Consider the following 27,959-nt stretch of genomic DNA (forward strand, 5'->3'; position numbering starts at 1 on the left):
ATTAACAAAGTCAATTAAGGATTCTCTGTATTTGTTTCCTAGGTTTTGGATCTGTAAGAGGATTTTTACAGATTTTCTTTCCATGAGGGAACTGTTAGAAACTCTGTATTTTCCAACATTCTGATCTGTTACCGTATCATTTCACAGGGTAAGATTTAAAGAAAAGAAACAGACAATACATTAATCACTTGTTCTCAAAATAATTTTCTAATCTGAGGTCCCAATGAACTGGAATTGCAGAGGACAAATGACAACATCATGTAAAATTAAGCATTTCCATTTAGTTCTGGCAAAATAATGTCCCTTTTCCTTGGTGTAGATCTAGAAGCCATCTATGCACTAATCTGGGATTACATTTTTCCCCACACAGATGATGCTGTTAAGTGACCCTCAAAGTAACATTAATTGTCCAACGGTCGTAACTGAGAGAAACACGGCTGTCATATGCAGGGAGCACAGCACTGAATCTAAGGCAGAATTACAACAGGGAAGAAAAAAGTTGGGAATCTGCATGAGGTGGTGCGGAGCACCTTCCTGCACCACTGGCTCGTAACTGATGCAGCAGCTGATCCTGTGGATGGTGTGCAGGGCCCAGTTTGGGTTCACAACTCACTGTAGTGTTGGGATGCTTGAGTCAAGAATTTGTCACTTCCATTCAACTACGATGATTTTTTTTTTTCTTAAGTTTGGAAGTGATTAAGCTTGGATTGTTACTACTGTTCTTTGATGCTATTGTTTCTGCGTGAGGTATAGATAGATACCCAATGATTTGTCCCCCAGGTTCATCTGCTGAGGGGTGGGGGTGGAAAAGCAGCCCCATGTGCAGACATGGGGGTGGGACACTATTCCTATCCAGCAGCAGAGGGGGGAATGATTTTTTAGATACTCTCTCAACCGGGTTTGATCTTTGAGATGGGAAATAATCTTTTCTGCTTAAATTCCTACAGAAGTCCTCTACAACCTCTGCTATTGGGTAGAGTTATTTTTTTGGTTGTCGTTGTTTTGTGTTTTTCATAGGAAAAAAAAAAATCCACAAACTTTTCTGAGTAGTCCCAGTCAACTTGGAAGGAAACAAAAAGAAGTAAAAAGAAGAAAAAACCACTCTTGTAGTTCCAAGCCATAATCCAAAGCAGAACAGATGAGTTCTGAAGTTGCTGATGGAGAAAGGCCATTTCCCGAGCGCTTTCCAAATCAACTGGACAGTTCCTCAGTCATTTCCAAGCTGGAAAGAGGCCATTTTATGAACCAGAAAGCATCCATTTTCTGCCTTAGTCCTGAGCCAGAGAGGCTACTGCCTGAGTCAGTTCCAGGGGGAATGTTTGGCATTTTTCCAGGCTCAGGAGTGTTGCTATCACAGCAATTGTTTGGTGATGCCATCCCAATAAAGCTTCATTATGGCGTTCCTCTTTCTATAAACTTCAGTGCCCTCCAGTGTCCCCAGCAATCACTTATCTAATATTAGGATATTAAAAAATATGGAAAGATTTTAAAGAGACTTATTAAAATGCAATTAGCAGCGTGTATGACTTAAGCAGTGAGATTATTTTAAAAAACGACTTGATTGTGTGGAATGCCATGCACCTTACAGAGATAATAAAGCTGCCAATCAAGTCCATTTTCAAATTAGGAAATTTTCATTCTTTTTTTACAGCCCCCTAAGTGAATATTAAAACTGATTATTAACCTCAGAGTGTAGTAGCGGCCCCTAAGCCTGTAAGCTCAAAAAGAGAGGTTTCATAACTGTAGGTAGCCTGGGCTTCATTCCCCATTTGGACTGAGATGTCTGAGCTTATTTAAAGGGACAGCGTTCACCCTTTGAATAGAGAGCTGTGAAAAGCCTGGATGGAGCCCTTCTGTGGAAAGGGGCAAGGCTCCAGATCTTGGCATTGCAACTGAGGCTGAAGCAAGCTGTCCACAGTGACCCTGCCTGGATATTACACAGCAGTTTTGCCACGAATAAACTGAAGATAAGAGTGCCCCCTCATGTCTGATCTGTGAATCCCACCGAATCTTACAGCTCCTTAGCATTTAACTTTCACTTTGTTTAAGATTTGCTGATTAAACGACTGTGCAGATGGGAACACACACCTTTGTCGTACCCAGGTAACTGTGCACAGGTTCTCAGTTATTCTCACATTCTCACATTATTACTGCTGTATGTAAAAAATACATAACTGGCTCTTTATTTTTCATCCTCCTGAGAGGCAAACAAGTGCAACACTTCCTGCTGTTTTAGCTATAAAAAAAGAATCTTGCTCTGGGAAGTTAACTCACCTCACCCTGACGTGTTACGCCTTTTGCAGCTCTTTATTCTGCTGTCAAAGTGCATTTAATGACACTGCCTGGGTTTCTCCCCCCAAGCTTGCAAGTGGTGAATTCTTGAGAAGGCAGCAGGCTGTTTCTTGACTCGAATGCTTTATTTTGGGGCAAATGTGAAGATTCAAAGGCAGTGGCTTAGGAGGGGCTATTCACTGATTCTGACTGCAATAGTATATTCTGGCACGTGCTTCACTGTAACTGCATGCTTGCATTTACCTTTGCTGATCTCTCTAGGACCACACACAGACCTGAGGATATGCACTTTAGTACTGTATCAGACTGCTGCCAGCCCACTTGCTGCTTTGTAGGAGGAACAGTCCAGACAATATCTGAACAGGGAGAATGTTACTGAGTTGGTAAGTATCTAGGATGTAAGTGATTTGACTAGCACGTGTATCTCGTGACCATGGCTCCCTCTGGAATCTAGCTATGGCACCTGGACCTACTTAACAGTTCGCATGAAAGCTATCTATGGATCTTTTCAAAGTAAGTAATCTGCCTGGGTTGGATAATGGGGGTTAGGATGACAAATTGTGCTAATAAAATGTCAGCAAGGGGCAGGTTTTAGGTCTAGAATGAGTCTCAAGTGAGACAAGTTTAGTGGCCAGGTTCTGCCTTGATCTTGACAACTACCAGTTCTAGTTGTCTACACTGCTGAATAACCACAAGTGATCCAGTACAACGCAGCATAACTGACAATCCAGTGCAGGCAGCATTATTGGAGGAGGAGGAAAGATGTTACTGCCTCTTCAGAATCTTATCAGTTAATAAATGCTGGAGGAGCCACAGAGATGGTGGTATACTTTTCAGGTCTCTAGGCTGAAAAGAAGCACCTCGAGCACACCGAATGTCTTGTGCTGCTGCTCAAGCTGGCAATGTGCCTCTCTTCTGCTCCCCAGTGCCTGGAGCAAGCATTTTTATGGCTCACCCATGGAGCTGGTGTGGGTGGGGATGTATAGGGTAGTTTAGTATCCACAGCAGGAGGAACAGGAACATAATATTGGTGATATTTTGGAAGTCTGATGGCTAGGAGAGAAAGGAATGCAGTCAACTAGGACAGAGGTAAAGACACATGGAGGATGAGGAAGGTGTGCTGCAGTTGAATTAGTATAACTGAGTTCTAAAAAATAACTTCTTTTTTTTTTTTTTTTTTTTTTTTGGTCCATTTCCATTTAAAGAAAATATTTTCTGCTATGCAAATGTTATGCTGATTGGAATTAAGGAGTGGTAATGGACATAGAATCTTTGGGTTCCTGAGATACAAAGTGTATAGTCATGACAGCACAGTAAACAACCCATTTATTAACATATTCTAAAATTAGATCAAGCAAAAACAGCTTTCAAAAATACTAAGATAATTCCTGGCAGAGAAGAAAGATTACTGAAAAGGTTTGAGTAAGCCCTGCAAATGGGTGATTGCCAGGCTGGGAAGCAAACCTCCAAAAGCATGAAGACTTTGTCCCAGAAGCTGCCTTGCATTCCTTGATTAGGATCAGCTTCAAGAAAAGCCTTACCATGGGTTCTGACAGAGCCAGACATGAAAAGACCAAGCTCTACATGATGCCAACTTGCCAGCTGTAGCTTTGACGGTAGGAACTGCCCTGCAAGTCTCTACTCCAGAAACTCACAGCACCATTACACAAATGGCAAAGCAGCAGTAGGAAGTCTGACGTGCAGCAACCAAATAAAGTTATGCTAAACAACCAAAGAACTGACCCAGAATTGCTTGCAGTGGCTTACTGAGCCAGAAAGTTTTGATTAAAGTATTCCTGAATGTGGAAGAAGTGAAAATCTAGATAACGCAGAGTTTACTCCTTTGTTCTTATCCACTCCTAAAACAGTAGATATGGAAAAGCTGAAATAGACATTTGGATATTTGTTTTGTTTTGTTTTGTTAGAAGAGGGGAGAGGGAAGAATATCGAAAGTCCTCCTTGACTAGAAAAGAGCAGATCTAAAACCACCTCATCTGAGCTTTCCTAACCCAACTGTGCTGCAGCATCCCCAGCTCTCCCAGGCTTGCCTAGCTGCAGCTCAGCAGTGCCCTCCAGGTGTCAGCCTTGCACTTCGCATTCATTTCCATCCCTCATCCACGTCTCCAGTGAAGCCCTGGGTTCAGCAGAAATTGTTGACAAGAGATTATCAGAACCCTTAAAACATTTAATGCATTCTCTAATTTCATTTCAGGACAAAAAGCTGAAAGGACCCTGCCCTACAAGGCCTCCTCACAACTGCACGGCTCTCTGAATGCTGTTGTGTAAGGGACGGTATCTAAATGGGCCCATTAGCTTTCCACAGTATCTGCCAAGGGAACTGTGAACATCTGCCAGCCCAGGAACAGTTCAGCAGCCAGGACTTTCACTGAAGATTTGTTGTGTTTTTTCTTTTTTTTAAGGATGTAATGGACATGAGTGTCCTTTCCTTGGCCTTAATTTCTAACCACTTCCCAAGATACTAAAAGCTTCTGCTCTCCTCTGCACTTTGGTACATAAATCAGAACTACGCTAACATTTTTCTCAATTGGATCTTGCAGTAGTAAAGCCACTGGAGGCCAGAATGAAGACGAGCACATGCAGGCCCACCACATGATCTAACCCTGCTCTGACCGCAGGATGAAGATTGTTGGCAGTGCTGTTGCTTTAGGAATAGCACTGGGGGAAAGACATGAAATATTTAAATGGTGACTGTCAGACACACCTAAATGTAGGACTGGGCAGACAGTCTGGATATCAGAATTAAGGTTCCCTTCAGGATGGTGCTGAAGTTTATAATGTCACTCAGAATTGCTACAAATCATTAGGAAATTCACATTTGAGATGCTTCATGAGAGCTATCTGTGGGCAATAATAGTGAAATCTTTTGGCAGCAAGAAGGGATGGAGTCACGTCAAAGTGGTATGGGTGGGGGGAAACTTGCAAAGATACAACATTTGGTTCAAACGGAACTGCCTTTCAATTTAGTAAGTAGAAATAGGATCTTAGTGGAGGCTGCTGACCTAGTGTGTCTTGAGATGACATGCATGGATAAGAAACAGAGCTGAGTTGAGGTGTTTAAGCCTTGTAGTACAGGCTGCTGAAGAGCTAAGAGGTAGCAGCAATTTTCAGTACATACAGAGCCAGGAAGGCTTCAGATAAAGGCTGATGATGGATCAAAGGTCTGTGGTGTATTAACTGTCACGACACAACCAGAAAATACAATAATGAATGCTGTTCCCCACAGAGTCTTCCAAAAAGGCTGTCTCAAGACTTTTGCATGTTTGGGGAGAAGGTCTGCAATGAGAGCATCATTCTGGGCGTCAGCTGTCACCCGTTTCTCTCTATGAAGATCAAGAATGACCTTGGGCAAACTGGCTTGCCTCAGTTTTCCAGACAGCTGTGTGTAACATTAACGGCTCAGTGTTTGATTAACTGCATTATAAATGGAAGGGCACTAAAAAGACATGAAAACATTCAGAAAGCAAAAGATAGAAGTCTTGTCACCTCTGGCAGTTTCAGTAGCACAAGAAGTCCATTTGGTCACATCTAGTAGCTCTCACCAGGAACAGCTTTCTCTCCTACATGCATTAGTTCCCCCCTTTCCACAGCTGTCAACAATTTCTCATGTAAAGGTCTCGCTTTTCTTTCAGTATTACCTGTATTAAGGCCAATTATGTGTTCTCTTCCTTTCCTTGTTGAAAGTCATTTACATGAAGAATCGCAGAGCTAAGGTTAGAGATACTGGGGGAGGGAATGCAGAAATATGAAAGTGGAAATTTGGGTGGGCTTCAATTTATGGTGGACAGCCAAAGAACGAATGTCTGATGTCACAGTAAATCATTTATATTGCAAATGATTTAAAATAATGAAAACCCATATGCATTAAATTTTGCCCTGTACATCCATTTGACATATTTTAAGTAGACAAAAGATAGATTTTACATAAATCTTTTGTAAATGTTCTTTAAAAAAATATCACCACGTAGACAGCACAACCAAACCATTTTTAAACAGTCTTTGTCTCATACTTGAGCTGCTGCTTCAGTGCGTATGGTTGCAAAAAATTGTGCCCACTCTTTGGGAAGAAAGAAGGGAAAAAAAAAAGAAAAAAAAATAAGGAAAACCCGACAAAACAGCTTTTAAATTGATCCTGGCCATTTCATCCTTTACACTATTCCCATTCACAGGAATAGTTGCTCAAGTTTACCCAAGCCACCTATGGTTTTAGCGTTGAAGGGATCTATTTCCAACCTCAGGTGTAAATATGGATGGTTGTATTCGCTGCAAACCAGGTGCAGGTGTAAGGACCTGAAGCTAGCTCCCCAGCACAGCTCCCCTCTGTGGATTTAGTCCTTTGGTTTGTGGCAACCTGTGCTGATGGAGATTCACACTCTCCTGTGCTGAGAGATACTGTATAATCTAAAAAGCCTGCATCCTAGCTGCAGTACGCTGTACAAGGTAAATTCCTTTGGAAGATACCTGCCACATCTTCACCAGGAACTTAGCTCTGAGAACTGACTAGATGCTTCTGAGAACCACAGGCAGACATTCTTCCCAGGCTCTGCTGTGGATGGGCCAGAAAAACTAGGGAGGTGACTTGCAGATGGTTTGCTGAGACTGCCAAACAAAACAGAATGAAGTTAATTTCTGCATTCTCCATGTACAAGATGCAAACGTTGGGCAGTTCCCACAGGTACCAATCAAACAAGATAGTGAAGATGTCAGATGCTACGTGCTGTTGTGCTTTGAACCCTGATTTTCAGCTTCTAAAGGCAAGACTCCTGTATATGATTACAGTCACGAACTTCACTAACTTAAATCCACCAACCATGTTGTCTATCTGCAAACTAAAACAAAGGGGTGATATTTGATGCTAGCCTCACAATGCCTACCACTTGTCTGCAAACCTAGAGCACAAAACCAGAGAAAACATTTCCCAAGAGCACTGCTCCGTCTCAGTAGACAAGTAAGAATTAGCAACTGTGTCAGCAGGAGCTGGAACACTACAGCACTGCTGCTTGCTCAGTGCAACAAGAAAGTCGTTTGTGCTCAGGGTAGCCAACAGAAGCATGGGCCTCCTGCTTCCACGGCTTCCACCCACTGTCTGTGACTCACAGCTCAGAAACAAAGGTAGCAGTCAGCACCAAACTGCCAGCAGATGCTGCAGAGCTGAGAGTGGCCTTTTGTCACCACTGCTGCCTTTCCAATCACTGCACATTTTCTCCTTGCCAAGTGCATCCTTCTATACGTGAGGGGTCTGGGAAACCATACCTAGATGGCTGACCCCAGATGTCTCAAAGGACCACAAGCTAATCAGCCTCACTCCCACAAACATTCATTGCCAATTCTGATCATTTCTTCTTCCTTTAACACTCAGCATCTGTCTGACGGTAAAACCAGCAGCAGCAGTTTCACTTTGTAGTGTGGCAGAGGAAGAAAGCCAAAGTTTCTTTCAATACAGCTACTAGTGCTGGAAGGTCCCAGGCTAACGGGCACCACATCCTTCTGGCTCCCTGCAACAGTGAAGCAGAGAAATCATTTGACTTCAGTTGTGCATGCTGTGAGCTTAAGAAACACATCAGCAGTTCCATTCAGTTTTGGAAGCATTAAGTAAATCAGGACAGGAAATAAGGAACGAGGAAACTACCCATTAAAGGACTAAACCATGTCAGGTGGATTTAAAATGAAATAATTGAAATCATGGCCTTTTAGGATCATGGGAAAGTTGCTTGCAGTACGTCAGGTGCTATAATGAAGTCTTAGAACTGCTTCAACAAAGGGGATTAGAAAGAGTGCTGCTGTGAGAACAATGGACTGAGAGCTCTTTCCAGGTATTTTACATGGGTGGAAGCTGCTTATTATGTTTAAGAGAAGCTCTTCTGTAAGAAGTTGTTTCTCAGCTGCTAGGTATTAGTAATTTTTTTTTTACATAAAGGTTTCATTTGCAGTTTATCAGAGTTTAATAAAGCATTTGTGATTCTCAGTAAGACTACTGCAGAGCTGATGCAAGACTGGTCTCAGCACCAAGGGTTAAAAAACAGTGATGCTATAGATTTTCATGTTTTCATCCCCCTGGCCCAAGGGCCTGTTACTGCACTGCAGTGGGTTTGGGCAGGACTGTTACTGCCCACGTGGAACTGAAGGCAGAACATCACCAGCCTTACACCCAGCTAGGATGGGATAGTTCACCTATGACTGTTAGATATGGCTCCACAACAAAAATAAGGTCTGGTGAGGTGTTCAATCTGTATATTGGGAAGCTCACAGTAGAAGTATTTTATGTGTATATAAAGCAAAGTTCTCCTTTGCTTGTGTGCAGAAAGTTCTGCTTATGGTAGACATTTCTGGGGAGAGGAGGAAGTAATTATTGCAAATGTCCTTGTGATGAAAGCTTCCTCAAAGAGGAAAGGAGAAAGATAAGTATTGTAAAACACTGCTCTTCATGTGTGAATGGACTTTCAGCTGTAGCTAGGAAAATGAAATATTACTGATCTTGTTCCCTTGGGGGGGAACGCTATCTATGATATACAACCTGCTTAATTGAAGGCTCAAATGGCCTTAAATGACAAAGAGAAATAAATAACTGAAGAGTGTCCTGTTCCTTTAGGTAACTACGTGCAAGGTGGGCTTTACTTGGTGCGTGTGGTAGGGAGGACTGTGCTTATGAAGGAGCAGGGTAAGGCTGACTGAAAGGATGCAGACTCTTTTTTTCTCACTATACGTAGTTAGAATGAGAATAGAGAATGTGATCTTTAAGTTGCTCAGATTTCTCTGCAGAGAACCATTCTTCCACACCAAGAGAGGAGAAACTGTGATTGTCACTCCCACTCAGTGAGGGCAAGAGGTGCAGCTTATTTACTGTTAGCAAAACCAGGCCAGAATCTGATTATACTGAAATGCCATCGTTATTTAAATCCTTTTTACTGATCTAACTGAAGTTAGAATTGGCCTGAGTATTCCGTTTATCTGTTTTGCTTGTTTGTTTGTTTAATCACAAGGTTATATTTAGATGCCCATTGATGTTGGTTTTTCACCCCCAAGTGCTTTTGGGAAAGAGAACAAACAGCTGATCGTTACAGAGTTTGTTTGTACCCACGAGCACACTTAACCTAGAGCAGCAAATAGTTATTGTATTGCATTTTCTTTTTTTCTTTTTCCTGTGGGCACACTTAACTCAATATACATGAGGGCTAGTGCCACGGTACTGCGTTTGCCTGCACCCATGGGCACTGTGAATCGCCAGTGTGAGAGAACTGGTGAATTAACTAGCTGCCTGCCCGCTGGTGTAGGTACTTCAAGAGCAATGCTGCTGTTATTTGCTTAACTTAAATCTAATAATCATGCAAACTAGCAGTAGGAAAACACTGCAAGAATCCCAGTTTTTTTACAGAAAACGGATAGTGACATTTGTTTAATTCTAAGGTTGGTTGGTGCAAAATCTGAGGAATGAGCTCTGGAGGCCAGAGTCTCAGAGTGAATAATCATCCTTCTTCCCTTTCCTTGTACAGGCAGCAAGCTCATTGCCCTCCCCTAGCTCTTACCTGCACAAATCTAGCCCAGGGTTGATGTTTACTCTGCTCATTAATGAAATTACCAGCAGATGCTTTGTCAGATAGAGGTCACTTTGGCTGAATGCCACGACAACCTCTTCAAATAGCAATGATTGCTAAACTATAGCTTTGACTTGAAATGGTGCAGTAGGTAATGTTGACATGCTGCAATTACCGCTCAGTGCTCACAGCGTGTTCAGACAACACTGACTACCTCCGTGCTGACTTGGCAACACCAGAACTGGGTTTGGGACGTGTCTTGTGGATGGCTGGAAAATGCAGGAATTTCAAGAGAACGCCTACATGGAGCATTAGCTTATCTTGTCAGCCTGTGCCTTGTCAGTTGCTCTCAGAACTCTGCTGGAAAATGGTAATTAAATGATAAGGCTGAGTCTAAAGCTACAAGGGCACAGATGGGCCAGGTTTCAGTGGTGCCGGAGCCAACTTCTGCAATTGCAAATTTTAAGTGGGAGCCTTAAATACTCAGCAATTCTCTGCATTGGTGCAAGGAATCGAGGATTGGATTGGCCCTTCCTAGCAGTAGTCATCTACCTTCACTAATATCGCTGCTTTTTAAGGAGCAGTGCAAGGGAAGTGAAGCTAGGTGGGAGCACAGCCCATGTGTGGATCGGAGGAGAGGAACCAAGACCAGGTGAGGAGATGGGAGCTGTAAGGAGTTCCTTTCCTTACCACAGCACGGCACAGCCAGGGGTTGAGCCACCCTTAACCCGGCTGCCTGCACACAGGGCTGAGCAGCTGTGAGCACACACACACACACGCTGTCCTGCACGGTGGTTTTACCTGAGGGAGCCGGAAGAGCAGCAGGAAGAACACGAGTGTCCTTTAGCTATCATGGCTTTGGATTCAGGAGATCGCTATGTGGTACATGGAGGTTTGACTTCCCATTAAGTAAACAGAAATTGGGTTTACAAAGGATTAAACGGTGTAATGGCAAACAGTACTACACGCAGTGTTACAAGAGCTAGTATCACCTACTTTAAACATCTAGCAATCGTACCGAATCGCTTTACGAGGCCGAAGCAAACAACAAAAACCCGCCATGCTCAGCGCGCTGCCGCCGTGTGAGGAAGGCGCACGCGGCGGGAACGCCTCGCGCCGCACCGCCCCTCCCGGCAGCCCCCGCGCGCTCGCGCATGCGCGGCTCGGCCCGTACCACCTCCCTGCGCGGGGGCAACGGCGCGGACGACCGCCGCATTCCCGGTTCTCGCCGCCTGTGCCGTTGTGGGACCTCGGGCTGCGACTCCGGCTCGGCTCGAAGGGAACGTGCCTCGACCCTGACTCCCTTCCCGAGGCCGGCGGCTGCCCGCCGATCTTCCCCTCCGCTTCCCAGAGTGGTTCGCCCCGCGGCCCGGCCTCCGCGGGGGGCAGCGGCCGCCATTTTGTGCGGCGCGCGGCGGAGGCGCTGACGGCTGAGGACGGGGCGCTGCCTTCCCGCCCGGTGAGCCGGCTAGGGGCTCTGCGGACGGGGCCGCCGGCGGGGTCGGGCCCGAGGGCCGCCGGTTCGGGCGGGGGGCGGGGCCGGGCCCGGGCCCTGAGCCCTTCCCGCGGGCTGCTGCGGCCCGGCCCGGCCCGGCCTTGAGGGCGGCTCTGAGCCCCCGGGGGCGCCGCTGCGGGGCCTGCGCTGCTCGGGGCGGGGCGAGGTGCGGCCCTGCGCTGCCGTAGCGCTGCGCCGCTTTGTGCCCCGCTGGCTGCGGGTGGGCCCGAGGCGCGGAGAAAGAAGCCTGGCGGCGCGCTGTGCTCGGGTCGTTGTTTATGCGTGTTTCTCTCCCACGCTTCAGTGACTTCCAGTGAAGATGTCGGAGTACATCCGGGTCACGGAGGACGAGAACGATGAACCCATCGAGATCCCCTCGGAGGATGACGGCACCGTGCTGCTGTCCACCGTGACGGCGCAGTTCCCCGGGGCGTGCGGGCTGCGCTACCGCAACCCGGTGTCGCAATGCATGCGGGGCGTGCGGCTGGTGGAGGGCATCCTGCACGCCCCTGAGGCCGGCTGGGGAAACCTGGTCTATGTCGTGAACTACCCCAAAGGTTCGTGGCTGTGCCTTTGTGTTTCCGTACGAGCGTGCTTTTTAGTCGAGGGATCCAGGTGCGTGGCAGCAGCTGTGCCGAGTCCTCGCGTTGACAGAAATCCTCTGATTTTACTCGTGTTCATCCTGCAGGTGAAGTTGAGCCCACTGAGTTTTTAGCTGTGCACAACGCTTTAATTCTTTAGCTGCAGAAGTGCTTTAATGACAAAGTTTTGTGTTGTGCTTGGGAGAGCTGCAGCCTAATTAGAACTTCTAAAGATCGCTGGCTTTGTGTACTCACAGACACTTCTCTTCAAGCCGTGCTTTGGTCACAGCTACCTTTTGAAACAAATGCTGAGGAAAAGAGCAACCAAAGGCATTCTCTCCAAAACAATTAGGAACAGTCTTCTCATTAAATATTCTTGTTAAAAACCCATCTTGTTCTCATCCTCAGAGGACTCTAAGCATTATCAGGTGGTCCTCGAGTAAACTAATGCAAAACTAACTCAGAATGCATTTTTGAGGACCTGGTATAGGTAGTTCGTTCTTTCCTCACACTTGCAGACAGTTGGCTGTGGGTTGTAATGACAACCTCCAACAGCTGGCATGTGTTCTTCTACAGTCTGCACTGTCCCTTATTGTTGTCTGGTTTTGTACCACGCTGTTGAAAATTAGTGGAAGCAGTTTCCAAACTTACAAGGATAACTTCTAATGTACATCGTTATATTCAGATAATAAGAGAAAAATGGATGAAACAGATGCATCATCAGCCGTGAAGGTAAAACGCGCAGTACAGAAGACTTCGGATTTAATAGTCCTAGGTTTACCCTGGAAAACTACAGAACAAGACTTAAAGGAATACTTCAGTACGTTTGGAGAAGTTCTCATGGTGCAGGTAAAATGCTTTTTGAGTACAGAAAGATGTTAAGTAGAAATCAGGGTTCCGATGATGCCAGTAGAAAGAACCAGAGCCATGTGTGTGCAGAGCAGATCTGAAGCTGTGTGCCTCAGCTCCTAGGTAGTTTGTTCCATGAGCTTCGTAGCTGCAGACTGGTGTAGGTACAGGCAGGAACATTTGGGAGCGGTAATCCATGCAGATATGCCTCATGGGTACAGTGTATTAAAATCTCCTTAATTTATGTTACCGTTATTCATTGTTGCAGCTGAGTATGTGTCTGTTTTTCAGACTTTGAAACAAAGCTTTATTAAACTAATTCAGGAACAGCATGTTTCACGCTCTGGGTTACCTCTGCATCACCACAACCTCACACAGCCTGCACAGCATCTCCTATGCCAGCTGCAAACACTGTGCTGCTTGTGTGGGACAGCACAGCTGTGGTGACCTGGCCAGGCCGAGGGGCTCTTTACTGAGAGAAGCTGGAAGAGAAGCTTACTTCAGTTTTCTTCTCTTTTCTCATGCAGGATATTTTTATCGTCCCAGAAGGGGAAGATCTCACTGCCACAGAAACACTCATAATCTTTGCCTTTTGTTACCTGGCTGTGTCCTGTGTGCAGCTGTGTGGTTGCATTGTTCATACAAGTCTGGCCATGCCATTACAGTGATAGAAAATAATTATATCCTGATGCTGGTCGTGCTGTTTTAGTAACTAATACTGGGGCTCAAAGCAGTCAGAATGCATTGAATTTGTAGGTGCCCGTGCTGTGACTACGTAATAGTAGGGTTAGTTTCATGGGAGAAGGTAGTTGTGTACAAGGGGGGTAATCAGAGATCTGAGTGCATCCCTTCTGGTGATGATAATGCCAAGATTGGCACAGAAGATGATAGGTAAATAGCCTGCCATTAATGTCACCGATACAAGCACAGTGCTACTGCATTCTGTTTTAAAGTCTGCTTTTCTATCCTAGGTTAAGAAGGATATTAAGACTGGTCACTCAAAGGGTTTTGGTTTTGTTCGTTTTACGGATTATGAAACCCAGGTGAAAGTCATGTCCCAGCGACACATGATAGATGGCAGATGGTGTGACTGTAAACTTCCCAATTCTAAGGTACTTGCATATTTATGACTACCTTTGTTTTACCTAACATTCACAACTATACTTCTTTAGCCACTGTGCAAAGTGAGCAGATGAACACGTTAATAAAAGCCCCGGCTGTGGTGTTTGGGTCTGAGTAGACAGGATAAAGAAAATGGAGTGGGTGAATGAGAAGTGTTGGGGCCATCACTAGTTATATCTGCACTTAACTTCCCAATATAAAGTTCAAAATAATGTGTTATTAACATCCAACAGAGTGTTGCTTATCTTGTCTGCTGCATGAACAGAACATAAACTATGGAATATCAGAATGAGTCTTTTCTGATCATGTGCATATGCAATTAAACGTACAGCACAGTGACATGTCCTGCACTGGCCTTTCACTGCCTGTAATTGACTTGACTGCCCTTATTTCCCTGTTCCCATCTGTACCAAGTTACAGACATGCTCTCTGAACAGAATTTTGGAAGTCTTAAGATTACAAATTCAAACTTCCTTATCTTCAGTCTTCTGAACAGCGGTCTTCATGTTAAAGTTTTCATTAATTATACTTCTCTCTTCAATTCTCTTCAGCAAAGTCCCGATGAGCCTTTGCGGAGCAGGAAAGTGTTTGTTGGGCGCTGCACTGAGGACATGACAGCAGATGAACTCCAGCAGTTCTTTGCTCAGTATGGAGAAGTGGTAGATGTCTTCATTCCTAAACCTTTCCGAGCTTTTGCTTTTGTTACGTTTGCAGATGATCAGGTACGTGTTAAAGTATTTTAACCTCATGTTTAGACAGCCTGTGTTTCAGTAGCTAGGTGATCCTTCAGGGTCCCTTCAACAGTGTTAGCCTGGCTCAGGTTAGGTTACTCAGATGCTGTTGTGCATACAGTTTTTATACTGCAGTTAGTTCTGTAGCAAACATGGAGATAGAACACTTCAAATATACGCATATGCTTCTTTTGCAGGTTAAATAAATATCTGCTTAGGATCACACGGGCTTATTTTGTCTTGTACTACTGAATGTTCTTTTTTAAAAAATACAACAGCCTACATTTAACTAATCCCTTATTTTTTGTAGGTTGCCCAGTCTCTTTGTGGAGAGGACTTGATCATTAAAGGAATCAGCGTACATATATCCAATGCTGAACCTAAGCACAATAGCAATAGGCAGTTAGAGAGAGGTGGAAGATTTGGTGGTAATCCGGGAGGCTTTGGGAATCAGGGGGGGTTTGGCAACAGCAGAGGAGGTGGGGGAGGACTGGGTAACAACCAGGGCAGTAACATGGGCGGGGGCATGAACTTCGGAGCCTTTAGCATCAACCCTGCCATGATGGCAGCAGCGCAGGCAGCCCTGCAGAGCAGCTGGGGGATGATGGGCATGCTGGCTAGCCAGCAGAACCAGTCAGGGCCATCGGGAAACAACCAGCCCCAAGGCAACATGCAGCGGGAACAGAATCAGGGCTTTAGCTCAGGAAATAACTCTTACGGCGGTTCCAACTCGGGAGCAGCGATAGGCTGGGGCTCAGCTTCCAACGCGGGTTCCAGCAGTGGGTTTAACGGAGGCTTTGGTTCAAGCATGGATTCCAAATCGTCAGGCTGGGGAATGTAGACGCAGTGGGCTCTCATACTGACTCTTTGGTGGGAAATCAAATTTTTCTAACGCGTGGTAAGTATACTGTAAATTACATATAAATTTTTTCCAAATCAGTTTGTTCAATGTGCGGTATATTCAGCAGTATTTTTGATGTTTTTCTTTTGTAAAAAACAAACAAACAAAAAAAAAAAGGAAGAGGAAGAAAGGTAAAAGGAATTTTATAAGTTTTGTTACATAACTTGTTGGAATACTGAATGTTTGGAAGTGGACTGCTGTTTGCCTGATAGGTAAACTAACACTACAATCAATAGGAAAGGGTTCTCCTGTAGTACTTTACCCCTCGTTTCCTGGCTACCTGAATTCTTTGCATGTTCAAAATGGAAACCATTGGTCAGAAACAGCATTCTCTCCCTCTTGTTTTTAATTTGATCCCACCATAAGAATCTCCAAGTGCCCCAACTGGAGAACGCAGTGTCGTTTTTCTGTTCTGTTTGGTTCTTTTGTTGTTGTTTTTCTTTTTTAACACTGTCTCCCCTCCATACTAAAGTACGATATGAAGGCTTCATTTAATCTCCGCAGTTCATCTCATTTCAAATGTGTATGGAAGAAGCACTTCATTGAAAGCAGTGCTGTAAATATTCTGCCTTAGGAATACTTCTGTCTACATGCTTTCTCATCCAAGAATACTTCATCACACTGCACATGCTGCGTCTTAGACGGTGGGTGTTCCATTTTTATCCGCTACTCTTTATTTCATGGAGTCGTATCAACGCTATGAACGCAAGGCTGTGAGATGGAACCAGAAGGCTGTTTGAACTTTTGAAACCTTGTGTGGGATTGATGGTGGTGCCGAGGCATGAGAGGGCTGGTATGAGCGAGAAAAAAGAGAGCGCATGCGGAGACCTGGTGGTGCATTATGGGATTTTATTTTACTTGGCGAGATGTCTCTCAATCCTGTGGCTTTGGTGAGAGAGTGTGCAGAGCGCAATGATAGCAAATAAAGTACGAGTGTTTATTGCATTCAAAGGACATCCATACGTGGAAGACTTTAAGTGGGTTTTATACCTAGTTAATCAATTAGCTGAATGTGTTTATGTGAAAAGAATATTTGTATTTTTTTTCCCTTATGTCAACTGCTGTGAATGCTGTATGGTGTGTGTTGTTTTTTTTTTCTGTTAATGATCTGTAAGTGTGGCAATGTGAATTGAAGATGGTGGGGTTTGCGATGAGACCATTGGGCTTGTGATGTGCTTTGCAGTAGCTCTTGCAGCGCATCACTGGTGAGCTCAGTGTGCCTCTTGAGGGTGGAAGCTCTGCTGTGTAAGATACCATAAGAATGCTGTTTGCTGCAGTTCCGTGTTTGGATGCTTTTTATAAGATTTGTCACTGTAGGAAATTCTTAAATAAAACTGATTTAAGTAATATGTGTCTTTGTTTTGCAGCCCTGAATGCAAAGAATTCATAGCAGTTAATTAACTTTACCCTTTTGAGATGAACTTCTGTAAAGTTTTGTTTGCAGCAATTCAGTTTGTTTCAGATAAGCATGCTCTAAAAGTTGGCAAGTCAAACGGAGCCGCTACGTATCACTGCACGACACCCAACTTAACCCACTGCATTTTTGCACTGTGCAGTGATACGTAGATATTTAAAATGCAGTTCCCCCAAGTTTGGGTGTCTGCACCTAGAATGGTAAGCAGTTCCCTCCACGTTGCATCTGTACCAAGGAAAGTTACTTCTATTTTTAGGAGTAGGGGCTCTTATCAGAAGTGTGAGAGAGGAGAGACAAACACTGTCAGATGTGGTGACGTCCACATCCTGTGGGGATGTATTTTTAGAGCAGTCCACCAGTGGGAAGTAGGGCTCTGCAACACTTCTGGCTCAGAAAAAGACTATAAACTCAAAATTAGTCACAGAAAAGACTTTCTAGCTAAATAAAGCATTAGTAAATGTACATAACTTTGACAGAAGTTTTACCTGAAAAAAAAAATGGATTTACTACAGGTGCAGAGAGCCAAGTAAAAGGCAGCTGCTTAACAAAAAGCAGGATCTTTCAGTGCAAATGGCTGGAAGATTATTTCCTCTGGTGGTAGGAACTTGAGGAATTGTTGAAGCTATTTGCCCTTGCAACCCACTAAAAAAGCTTGTTCTGTGTTTTTACACAATGTACCACTATGCTATAGCTATGCAGCTTTGGAGCGTGGATGTTAACACTGTTTGTAATTGATTTTTTTTGAGTTAGAACTCAATTACTGAGTATCAACGCTTGTGAATAGCAGACCATCTAAACAGCTGCACTACTGTTAGTTTTCCATTTGAGTTGCAATACTAAATCAGCTAGGTCTTAATGTATACCTTAAGGGGTTTGAAGACAGGTTGCAAACAAACAGGCTGAAAACTAATCCTGTGCTTGTTCATATCCCACTGCAAAAAGTTACTTAAATCTTTTTTTTTCTGCACCTAAGTCAGAATAATATCCAAACTCTGTACCATTGTGAATTTTGCATTTTAGCACTTGCACTATTACCAGCTACTTCTGCTGAGTAACACTTAAAAATGGTATTCTTGGACCTCCAAAGACTAACTGTGACATCCCTGCAAGGAACTTTATGGTAAGTTTTTGTGATAAGCATGGCTTTCTTTTTTTTTTTTTTAATTGTCTTAAGCCCAGGTTTAGGCTTTAAGAGGTGGGTTGGCAGTATTGAGTAGTCCCCTAATAATTTCAGACTTTCCTGACCCTCAAACAAAATCCTTGAAGGTTCTTGAAGAGCTTTAGTGATATTTTCTAACTGCTTTGCATACTCTAGTGTTTATAAGTGAGTAAATAAAATACTATTGATTACATATTGAAGTGTTCAGTCTTGTTTTTTTTTTTAAAGAAGATTCCATGTTCAGTATTCCACTTTCTAGAATAATTGAACTAAGAAGAGAATGTGAGATAAAAGAGACTAGCTTTACATAATCAGAAGAGGATATACGATTTGGGCATGCTTGGTAAAAACCAGTTACTGTAGAAAAAGTGTAACACTACTCCCAGTTAGTTCTTGTCAGTACTGATACTATGTATTTTATATATTTGAATGTGAAAGCTTGTTCTGTTATAAAGCTGTATTCAGAGAAATGGTTTTTGCAGCTGACAGCACGAAGACCTTTAAGGTAATGGTTGTGCAGCTGTACCTGTACCTCAGTACAGCAGTCACCTAGGAAGCCTGAGAGGGGTTTCTCTGTATGTGTGCTCCCCAGGTATGTTGGGTTGCTTGTGCTATTGGGACTCTTCAACTACCCGTACACTACAGGTGGTTTAAGGTACCTTGATGTTGCTCTGCCTGCTTTCTCTGGACGTGTTCAGTCAAACGCTAGCTGGTAATGCTGCAGTCCTACAAGAATCCACAAAGCTATTTAAAAGAAAACAAAATAGATTTTATTAACCAAGTTTTTAAAGAGTAAATTCAAAGCCTCAAGTTTATTTAAATTTACAGGATTGTCATATGCTTAATGGACTTTTAACAATTTCTGGGACAAGACAAAAATGAAAATTGTTTGGATGCTGAAGTGTTTAGTTTTGGTTTGGTTTTTTTTTTGTTTTAAAGAAAAGAACAGTTAAGCTTAATAATAAACATGTTGGATTTTATGTTGTTTTTGAAGTATTAAAATAGTCTAGCCAGCAATGTAATCCAAGAACCAGTGAAAAGCTGGTAGGAATTAGCAATAAAAGTCTACTAAGAATTATTTGTAATGGTGCTTTCAATCCAAGGCATATAGTTCATTACTCTTGTATAGACCCCATACTGCCCTGCCACAGCACAGTCTAAAGCCCAGGACACAATACCAATAACAAACCATTTTCTGGTCTGAGCATCCAAGACCACAAGTGGCCCTCCGCTGTCCCCATGGCAGGCATCTCTGCCCCCTTCCTCAGCTCCAGCACACAGCATGTTTTCTGTTATCACCAGAGGGTTGCCGTTGTGTGATTTATTTGCGTATGCATCCGCACACTCTTTCTGGTTGATAATCATCAATTCAGTGTACAGCAGTACCACAGAAGAGCTCCTGGTCTCAGTTCTTCCCCAACCTGCTACAGTTACTGTGTCATTGGCTTTTATCTGAAATTCTTCTTTTCCAGGTAAACAAATGGGTGAGATAGTGGTACTCATTGGGACTTTACGTTCCAATTTAATCAATGCAATATCATTGTCAAAATTGACAAGATCATTCTTGTAACCTTCATGAATAAAAATTTTTACTGCATGGACTTCCTCATAGTGAACTGAATATCTGTTCAAAATCCCCAATTTAATCCTCAAAGTTGAGGGATTTCTTTGCTCAGCTACAACATGAGCAGCTGTTAAAACCCAGCTGTCATATAAAAGTGAACCACTTCCTAATTCTCCATGCTCAGTAATTAACATCACTTGCCATGGAAATTGTCCAGGGTTGGCTCTCCTTCCTCCATAAATACGTTCTAAAGCTCTCATTCTCTGCATCCCACAAACTGTAAAACAACAAACACAGCAATAACGTTAATGTTTTAAGATTTGGACACTGATTTATTACTCTGGTATGGGTAAAATTAAGTTAATGATTCTAAATGTAATTCCGAGATTACTCCGAATGGTAGAATTGCTTCCAAATGAATATTTGATTTAGCATACAATTTTCATTAGTCGGTACAACATACAGCCTTTGGAAAAGTTCTGTAATCACGAGATACTGTTTTGCTGAAGAATTTGGCCATAGAGAACTAAATGCATTTGTGCTGAATGTAAATTAAGGTAATTGGAATATATGGACATTCTAATCTAAAAGATAAGAGGAACAATTAGGCTTTTAGATTGTAAAATGTTTCTCCCAAAAGTCATTCTTTGATCTTGAGTAATTTTACAGTGTAATTTAGCAGTTTGAGCATTAACAACAACAAAAAAAAAAAGTAGCTTTTTCCCCTCTCAAATACTTCTGGAGAGTGATTCAATTTTCCTGTCAGAAGCGATTCCAAGCAATTTACAGGCAACAAGAGCTCGGTTAGACATGAAACTGCATTCTCCAGCAGGGAGCTGGGATAAATTGAAGGTTCAGCTTTTTACCCTCTTCAAGGGAACTGAACTACTGAGTTAGTGGCATTAATCTCCAATGCTAGCAGCAATAAAGAGCCTCAAATAAGACCAAGACTTGTAAAAAATACTTGTCTTCTGTACCAACAGCAGTGAGTACTAGCTCAGTTTGTTAATGATTCTTCCATAACCACTAATTGCAGCAACTTTAGTAACCCATGCGTTACCTGGTTCACAGACAGGCAGTGTTATTTCTCCCTCGGTGTTCTTCCAGAATCCATCATCGCTGCATATATATTTACCTGCACCTCAGAGGGACAATAAAAATGGGAACAAGTGAACAGAAGAGATGCACGCAGTTCTCTTGAGTCTATACACCTGCAGAGCGTTGTCACAGTGCAGGGCTCCTTTGAGCTTACTGCACTTATGAGAAGGTGAGTGTATCACCTCCCTTCTGGCTGCAGCAGTGTTTGAACCTGCAAACAGCCTTTGCTACCACACAGCCATGTAATACTGCTAACTGCAGAATCATAAGAACGGGTTAAGCTTACAACTGATCATGAATTTAGTCTGCTTGGGAACACTTCAATATGCTTAGGTAAAAGTCCTTAAAAATACAGGTAACATTTCCCACAGATGACAGCCTTTTACCGTGCTTTGGAAAGAGCAGTTCCTCAACCTCTATGCGATGTTTATGACCTACCGCTGCTGTTAGCCTTCATGGTGTAGAAGGGGGCTGCACACTGGTACTGAATGGCAGCACTGTAGGTTGTCTTCTCAGGCCCGGTGAGGTACAGAATGGCACCGCTGTCTATGTCCTCAGGCTGGCCGCAGTCAACAACTAAAGCAGTACAAAAGATGTCAGTAAGTGTTACACACTAAAAGCCAGTGGGTTCAGTATCAACCTAACCACACTTCTTTGTCAATATATAACCACCAGTGCCTTTTAGAGATTTTAAAGAATGACAGAAATTGAAAAATCTCCCAACTTGCAAATACTGAATGCACTTTGACAAGAAAGGGAATGGTTAGCAAGCATAAGAAACTGTTTCTCATATTGCCATGCTTATCATTCTCTTTATAAAACCCGTCTTGGATAAACAAATACTGACACAGAAATCTCCCAGTTCACAAATATTAGCACAGACTTACTGATGCACTTTGCCATGGGTTTGTTCCAAGAAGCATTCTTTTCACATTCCGCTACAAAAGACATCACAACATTTTCATTCTCCAAGAAGCGTGGATAGAAATAAAAGGTAATATTAATTTCACATCAAATTAAGAGGGTTAATTACAGCAAAGCAGCGCCAGCTACGCATTTATTTGCTCATTCAGAAAGGAAGAAACACAGTAATTAGATTTTTATTTGCTTAAAATCTCCTTACTAGAAATACTGCTTTAAATCTAAATAATTCCTATACTTCCACCATTAATCTCTTCAGTGTGGCAGGGAACAGCTGATAATGTGAGGGACAGCTTACCCTATCTAGGAACCTGAGACTAATTTGTGTCTATTGTAGGCAGCAGTTCCACCATTCACAGCTGCCTGCTCTCCAGTAATGACATGCAGTGCCACTCAGTGTGCTGTAGGGACACGGAGCACAGCCTGCATCCATCTATTTACACACCATTTCCTCTTGAGCACCACCCTTCACATCAGTTTAGTTATTCTCAGTTTCTACATAAACAGTAAATGTGTGCAACTGCTAAATCAGAGTATAAAATAATTACTGAGAAGAATCTGCGTGCTTTGCTAAAACACAGACACTTAACCATGACTGTGAAGTTCTGCTGTGTTCATATGCAGCCTCAAACAGCTTTCCTGCTGGGAAGCGAGATGCTGTTAAGGACTAAGTGTGAAGTGCTGTGTTCAGTGGGAATGACCAAGAATTCCAGCTCTAACTTCCCAGCAGAGATGCAGTAACAAATGAAAGAAAATAAATTCTCACTTACCTCATGAGATCTTTTATAAAATTATTCATTCCTCCAGCATAATTATAAGCATATCTCCAGTGTTCAAAGAGCATCAGCCTGTATACAGGCATACAAAGAAACAATTCTTTGGGAAGGGTATCAAGGACGACTGCTAACAAATGGAGCGTACTGAAAGTATCTCAGAACTGTTGTATGTGAGCAACAGAAACTGGTAATGAGAAAAGGCACCCACGTGTTTAACCCCTGAGAAATTACTCCCAACAGGGCTGACAATGCCACGGTTCACCTACTTCAAGTAGCACATATCCAACGTCGCAAGAGAGCGCATAGTGGTCACCCACGGTGTACTGTGCCTGCACCGGTGCGATGCGGCCATAGGGTGGTGCTTCAGGACTGGGGCACGGCAAACCTGCCACGGGTAAGAGGAGAAACTGCCCTTAAAGTGACTTTGCTATTTACTGCTGAAGGCTCTTAAGGAAAAAAGTATATATATATATAAATGAAAAAAAAAAAAAAAACATCTCTCTACCCTTTCTCTACGCTGTTTCACTCGCACAGATCTGCAGCTACTGAGAACAGAAGGAAGAACTGTGGACTGATGGACTCACACCAAAGGTGTGCAGCAGCCAGCACAGAGCCAGGCTATGCTGGCAGGATTCACCCAGAGCATCTGCAGCCTCAGCACACAGCCCGCCCCTTGTCCAGGTGGGAAATTCATTCCCTAAAGTAACATCTTACACCAAAACTAGAGGTTATCTGTAAGGCTAGCAGGAACCCTGGAATTCTCTTAAAACTCAGCTTCAGAAATAAACTCCTGGGAGCTACATTCAATAGGTTCAACAGGTCGAAATTCAAGGGTGAAACTACTGTTTCAAAACACAACTATTTGAGTGCTGTTCAGGCCTTTCCAGAATTAAATACTGGGAACGGTCTGGATTTGAGAACTGAGTAGAGGTCTGCCCACCTACTGCTGTGTATTTCACCTTCCATCCGGTGTGTGCTCCTGACACGTCGGTTATGAAAGTAATATTTACAACATTAGTCTGTGTCTCAATTTTTGCAGGCAAAGTCTTCCCACAGAATGGGCCAAACTGTTTTTTGGGTGTTTCCATCTGAAAAGAAAGCAGAAAAACAATAACAAATCAACAAAAAAGCCAACACCCCTATATTTACTCCTCCTCCCATGAGGCTGACAGAAGAACAAACTGATTTTAATCCAATGATTTCTTGAACTTGGATGGTCCTTTCTTGCAAAGCATACAAAGGAAAAGGCAGGGAGTCAGAATGACAGCTTGCCACTGCAGTACCTCAGAGGGCCTTTTCTCCAAGCATCCTAACTGCTATGGAATTCCTGGGAAGTGATCATTGGGTCCATTTATAGAGAAGCAAAGAGAATGGAAAAGATTTATCTGAGCCTCCTAGCATCACTGGGATACAGGCAGAGATTGTGATGATCTGAAATCATTCAGGTCATCACACACGTGTTTGCATTTGTTCTCTGGGTGAATTTCCCAAAGGAGAAAGGTACTGTAAGAACAGAACAACAAAACCAAAGGGATGGGAAGAAGGAATGAGTGAGGAGAGACATGGGGAGACAAAACAAACATGGCAAGACAGAGGCAGAAAAAGAACCAGGTGAATCTCAAAGGCTGTGAGGGAGCCCCACCTTACCTTGAGTACATCGTAGGGGCACAGCACCTCTGGGTGTGTCTCCACATTAAAGGTCTCTACGAATTCCAGTGTGATCAGGAAGCCATCTTCTACCTGGATGTTGTAGCTGCAGGTGCTGAGTGGGGGATAAGGTGCTGGATAGTCGGGGCTGGCAATTTCTCCAGTTCTTTGAGTAAAAATCTGGTTCTGACACTGGGCTAGAAAACGTAATGGAAAATGATTGCGTTTATATTAATTCAGTCCAGCCACACTGGGTAACTGCTGTGCATTCTTTCTACACTTGTCACTTAGAGGAAGTTTCAGAGCTACAATTTAATGACCTCCGAAGTGAAGCAACAGTCACACATTCCACCAGCAGGCACCTGTGATGGCTGAAAAAGCTGTGCTCTCCCTGCTGGGATAGGGCTGCAGCACGAGCAGCGTGGGGGAGGACACCAATAAAAGCACCACCTGGATGGGCACAGGGCTGCTGCTCAGAAATGAGTGCGATAGCTGGAAGCTCAGAAACACTGCAAGGTGTTAGACTTACAGCTTGTCTCCTGCAGCAGAACACGCAGAGCGCTAGGACAGCTATCAGCACCTCAGTTCCAGAGGCCTCTGAATGAAGCTCTTTCTTTTTAATGCCTTTGCTGCCAGACGTTTGGGATGTAATTGTATTCTCTGAGCAAAACCAGCTGTTGCCTCCTGCAGACATAACTGGAGCCACAAATGCTCCCTGCCAAAGCAAGGAGGAACAGCCACAAGTACCCTGAGGATCTCTGCCTGTTGACAGCATCTGATCGCTGTGAAGTGGTGCTTTGATCAGCTGGGAACAAAGCCTTTATGACGCGCTGCAAAAGCTGTATGAGCAATCCTTTAACTGATGAGGAATGCTGCACTGGCTGATAATACCGGAATATTTTTGCAACACTGTGATGCTGAATTAATTCCAAGAGGAAAATTGCTTGAATTGCATCCTCAAATACACAATGCAAGCCTCCACAACGACAAAAATAAAATAAGAAGCCATTATCCAGTCGCTATTTACAAATTATCATCTGAAGTAAACCATATGATTTAAGGTTGTAATTTTAATGGAAAAGGACCAAATTTTAAATGAGAAAATGAGCATCGGTGTCCCTTGACTCACTGTGGATGTCACTAGCCAGGATTCTAAGCCTTTGTACAATGAATCCTGCTTCCTCCCTACACCTGAGCAACAGCTCCTTACTGCTGCGGGAAGCATTTGGATGGAAGCGATTGCTTGGAAAGTGACAATGTGTAAAAAGGGTCTCTTTTTGTTTTATATTTGTGACCCATAGCACAACTACGATACCATAACACAAGTACTGTTGCATATGGGTACCCCTGTGTGTTTGTTTTAGCACAAGCGATAATTTCCTGCAACAGAATCTATCTTTACCAACCTAAGTATGCTCCCTTACACAGCAGATCCCATGCTCAGGGAAAAATGGCTTTGTAGGCAATGCAGAACTAGCAGCAGAGTTCAGATTTTAGCTTCCCAATGATTTCAGTAGGGTGCTAGGGGCATAAAGAAGGAAACAATATTTCTCTGGCCATCATCCCTGGAATTTATGTGCAGCTGCTCTTATTTGACATAAACCTATCCATCACCACAGTGACTGATCGTCTGTGTGAGCTCTGCTCTGAATTCATTGCCTTATGTTTTCAAACAAAACTTATCAAGGCACAGAGTAAACTAGTCAATAAATACAAATAAAGGCTTATCCTGCACAAACCAAGCACTCTCATTATTAAATCCTGTCTGAAATGCCCCTCTTGGTCCAAAGAAACACAGAGAGCTTGACTAATGCACACAGAGGTTCTGGCTGCCTCTGAACCCAGCCTAACAGCACGCTGCTCTGCACCAGCAGATATCAGCTGAACTACAATGGGAATTAAATCTTTTCCTTTCATGCTGTACTTGTAGAGGATTATCAGCAGCTTTGTTTTTTGGTTTGTTTGGGTGGTTTTTTTTTCCCTGCATGCATGTTTCTGTAATTCACTGATTCTGCCTCAAACTACAGAAGCATTTGATGGCTATATGAGAATAAAGCATGTTTTCCAGCACTCTCCTGAGCTGCTGCAGGTGCTGCTTACAGTACTGCCAGTGACACACAGTGCCTCTTCCCAGGCATCAGGTCCTGCTGTAACACTTCCTTCCACCTACTGCAAGCCCAGGCTAAGAAGCACCCCAAAACCTACCTGATATGCAGCTTCAGCAGCTGATAGCACACAGTGGAAAAAAATCCACTCCTCTTAAAAACTACATCTCCTCATGTTGATAGTATCTGTCCCTGTTCTACAGCCTGAAGAGGAGTCTAGAGGCAACGACAGGAAGAGAAAGGAATAAAAGAATAAAATCCTTCAGTGTGGATAAAGATTCAGTGTGAAGTCTTATCCTAAACATGCACACTTCAATATAACAAGTACTTTCCTTATACTCCTAATGCCCTAAGGAAATCATTAGGAAGGTAAAACCTGAAATCTAATGCTAATTCTGCATCAGAATCCTTCCCTATTACCTACATACCATTTTTTCCTTGTGCATGCATGGGATCTACTGTATAAAGAAGAGGAACACAGGTTGGTAAAGTTAGATTCCCTAACATGAAGCTCCAAGCTAGAAGGCAGCATCACCTGGCTTTGATTTACAACAATGACCAATAATTTTCTTTCCCTAAGGTACATTTAAAGGAATAGTATTAGGCAAAAACTCCTCAAAAACACACAAGAAAAGGACACTGTTAGGTAACATGTACACACATATACATGTATGTAGAGATAGAAAAACACATATATGTATAACTATCCAGTACAGTTTCCAAAGGTGGTTTACCTCCTCTAGTAATAAAAGAAGCAAAGGGACACATAATGAAATTAAAAGCAATAATAATAATGCAAATCTGGCAATTCTTCATGCTTTACTGTATCTTTCTTCTTTACATTCAGATGCCTGTTTTGGATGGGAGATTTTCACCACATGGTTTGGAAAATGTGTAGTCACCACCAATAAACTCTTGAGTTCACATGAGTGGCCAAGACTAGCTGACCCAACAGAAGATACTCTGTGCAAGTCAAAGAAAATCTGCAACTTGAAGATGAAGAGACCTAGACTGGACCTTACTTTTCTCGTTACCTCCTCAACGCAGCTGCTGGGAGTTCCCTTTTGTTGGGGCAGTATTTTTTTATCCATCGGTCTGCAAAGAAGAAAGTCATAAACTATCCAACACAAAAAGGATCAAATAACTTTTGAACATCTCCCAGCCGAAATACTGTTCCTTGACTTCTCAGTCTATGCTTTAGAGATGTCCAGAGAGTGCTCAATTATGCTCAGGTCATATTTTATTACAACTGCAGTGAGCTGTTTGCCAGAGGCTTCATTCTGAAAAATGACCCCCTCAAAATTTGCAAGTCCACTGTCACTGGCTTATTAGGTATCTCAAAGAACATGCATCATAAATTGTATCACTGAACCATGACAAAAACTCAAGCTGCTTTGGTCACAAATTCACTGTGATCATAAAACAGCTTCCGAACAAAATTAAGCACAGAGAAGTAAGTCCTGGTAATCACTTGCACAACTCCAACTGCAAATCCTGCAGCATCTCTCTCTTCCAGCTGTTCACCTGGGCTGCTCAGCTCTGCCGTGTTCACCTCTTACTTGAGATTATCATCATGTTCCCCCCACAGAATTGGGGAACTGCAGTGTCTGACAAAGAACCACGCATGACACTCTTCCAACATGCTGCAGGAAAATGGCCCCTGCCCAAAGACAGTACAGTCAAAAGGGAACGAGACAGAACCACAGTGCCTTTGTGCTGCACCTATTTTGGTCAGGGTACTGTTGACCTCCCAC

At 43.2% G+C, this 27,959-nt stretch overlaps 2 protein-coding genes across 16 annotated transcripts in view; one reads left to right on the forward strand and one right to left on the reverse strand.

Moving 5' to 3' along the window:
• The first annotated feature begins 11,244 nt into the window (after positions 1-11,244).
• TARDBP (TAR DNA binding protein) lies at positions 11,245-16,868 on the forward strand. 2 transcript variants are annotated; one of them, XR_001469734.4, is made up of 7 exons: positions 11,245-11,301; positions 11,642-11,894; positions 12,604-12,767; positions 13,739-13,879; positions 14,441-14,611; positions 14,931-15,518; positions 16,026-16,868. XR_001469734.4 is itself a non-coding variant. In NM_001030878.2 (6 exons), exons 2-6 carry the CDS (start codon positions 11,657-11,659, stop codon positions 15,459-15,461), a joined length of 1,245 nt encoding a protein of 414 aa, NP_001026049.2. In that variant the 5' UTR covers positions 11,245-11,301; positions 11,642-11,656; the 3' UTR covers positions 15,462-16,868. The 2 variants fall into 2 exon arrangements, 1 of the variants encoding a protein (NP_001026049.2); NM_001030878.2 differs by having other exon boundaries at positions 14,931-16,868.
• Positions 15,702-27,959, reverse strand: part of MASP2 (mannan binding lectin serine peptidase 2) — a 29,489-nt gene continuing 17,231 nt past the window's right edge. For 6 of the 14 annotated variants that reach the window (XM_040651112.2, XM_025142494.3, XM_040651110.2 and 3 more), the window contains 7 exons: positions 24,101-24,297; positions 23,394-23,541; positions 22,720-22,838; positions 21,644-21,722; positions 21,195-21,332; positions 20,719-20,799; positions 15,702-19,935 (listed from right to left, as the gene is read on the reverse strand). In XM_040651112.2, coding sequence (XP_040507046.1) covers positions 19,163-19,935; positions 20,719-20,799; positions 21,195-21,332; positions 21,644-21,722; positions 22,720-22,838; positions 23,394-23,541; positions 24,101-24,297 — 1,535 coding nt within the window. In that variant the 3' untranslated portion in view covers positions 15,702-19,162. Of the gene's footprint in view, positions 19,936-20,718; positions 20,800-21,194; positions 21,333-21,643; positions 21,723-22,719; positions 22,839-23,393; positions 23,542-24,100; positions 24,298-25,258; positions 25,622-26,305; positions 26,422-27,959 lie in introns of those variants that run through there. The other 8 variants (XM_040651116.2, XM_040651114.2, XM_025142493.3 and 5 more) reach the window with 8 other exon arrangements.

The sequence above is a fragment of the Gallus gallus genome, chromosome 21 (genome assembly GCF_016699485.2).
Source record: "Gallus gallus isolate bGalGal1 chromosome 21, bGalGal1.mat.broiler.GRCg7b, whole genome shotgun sequence".
NCBI lineage: Eukaryota > Metazoa > Chordata > Aves > Galliformes > Phasianidae > Gallus > Gallus gallus.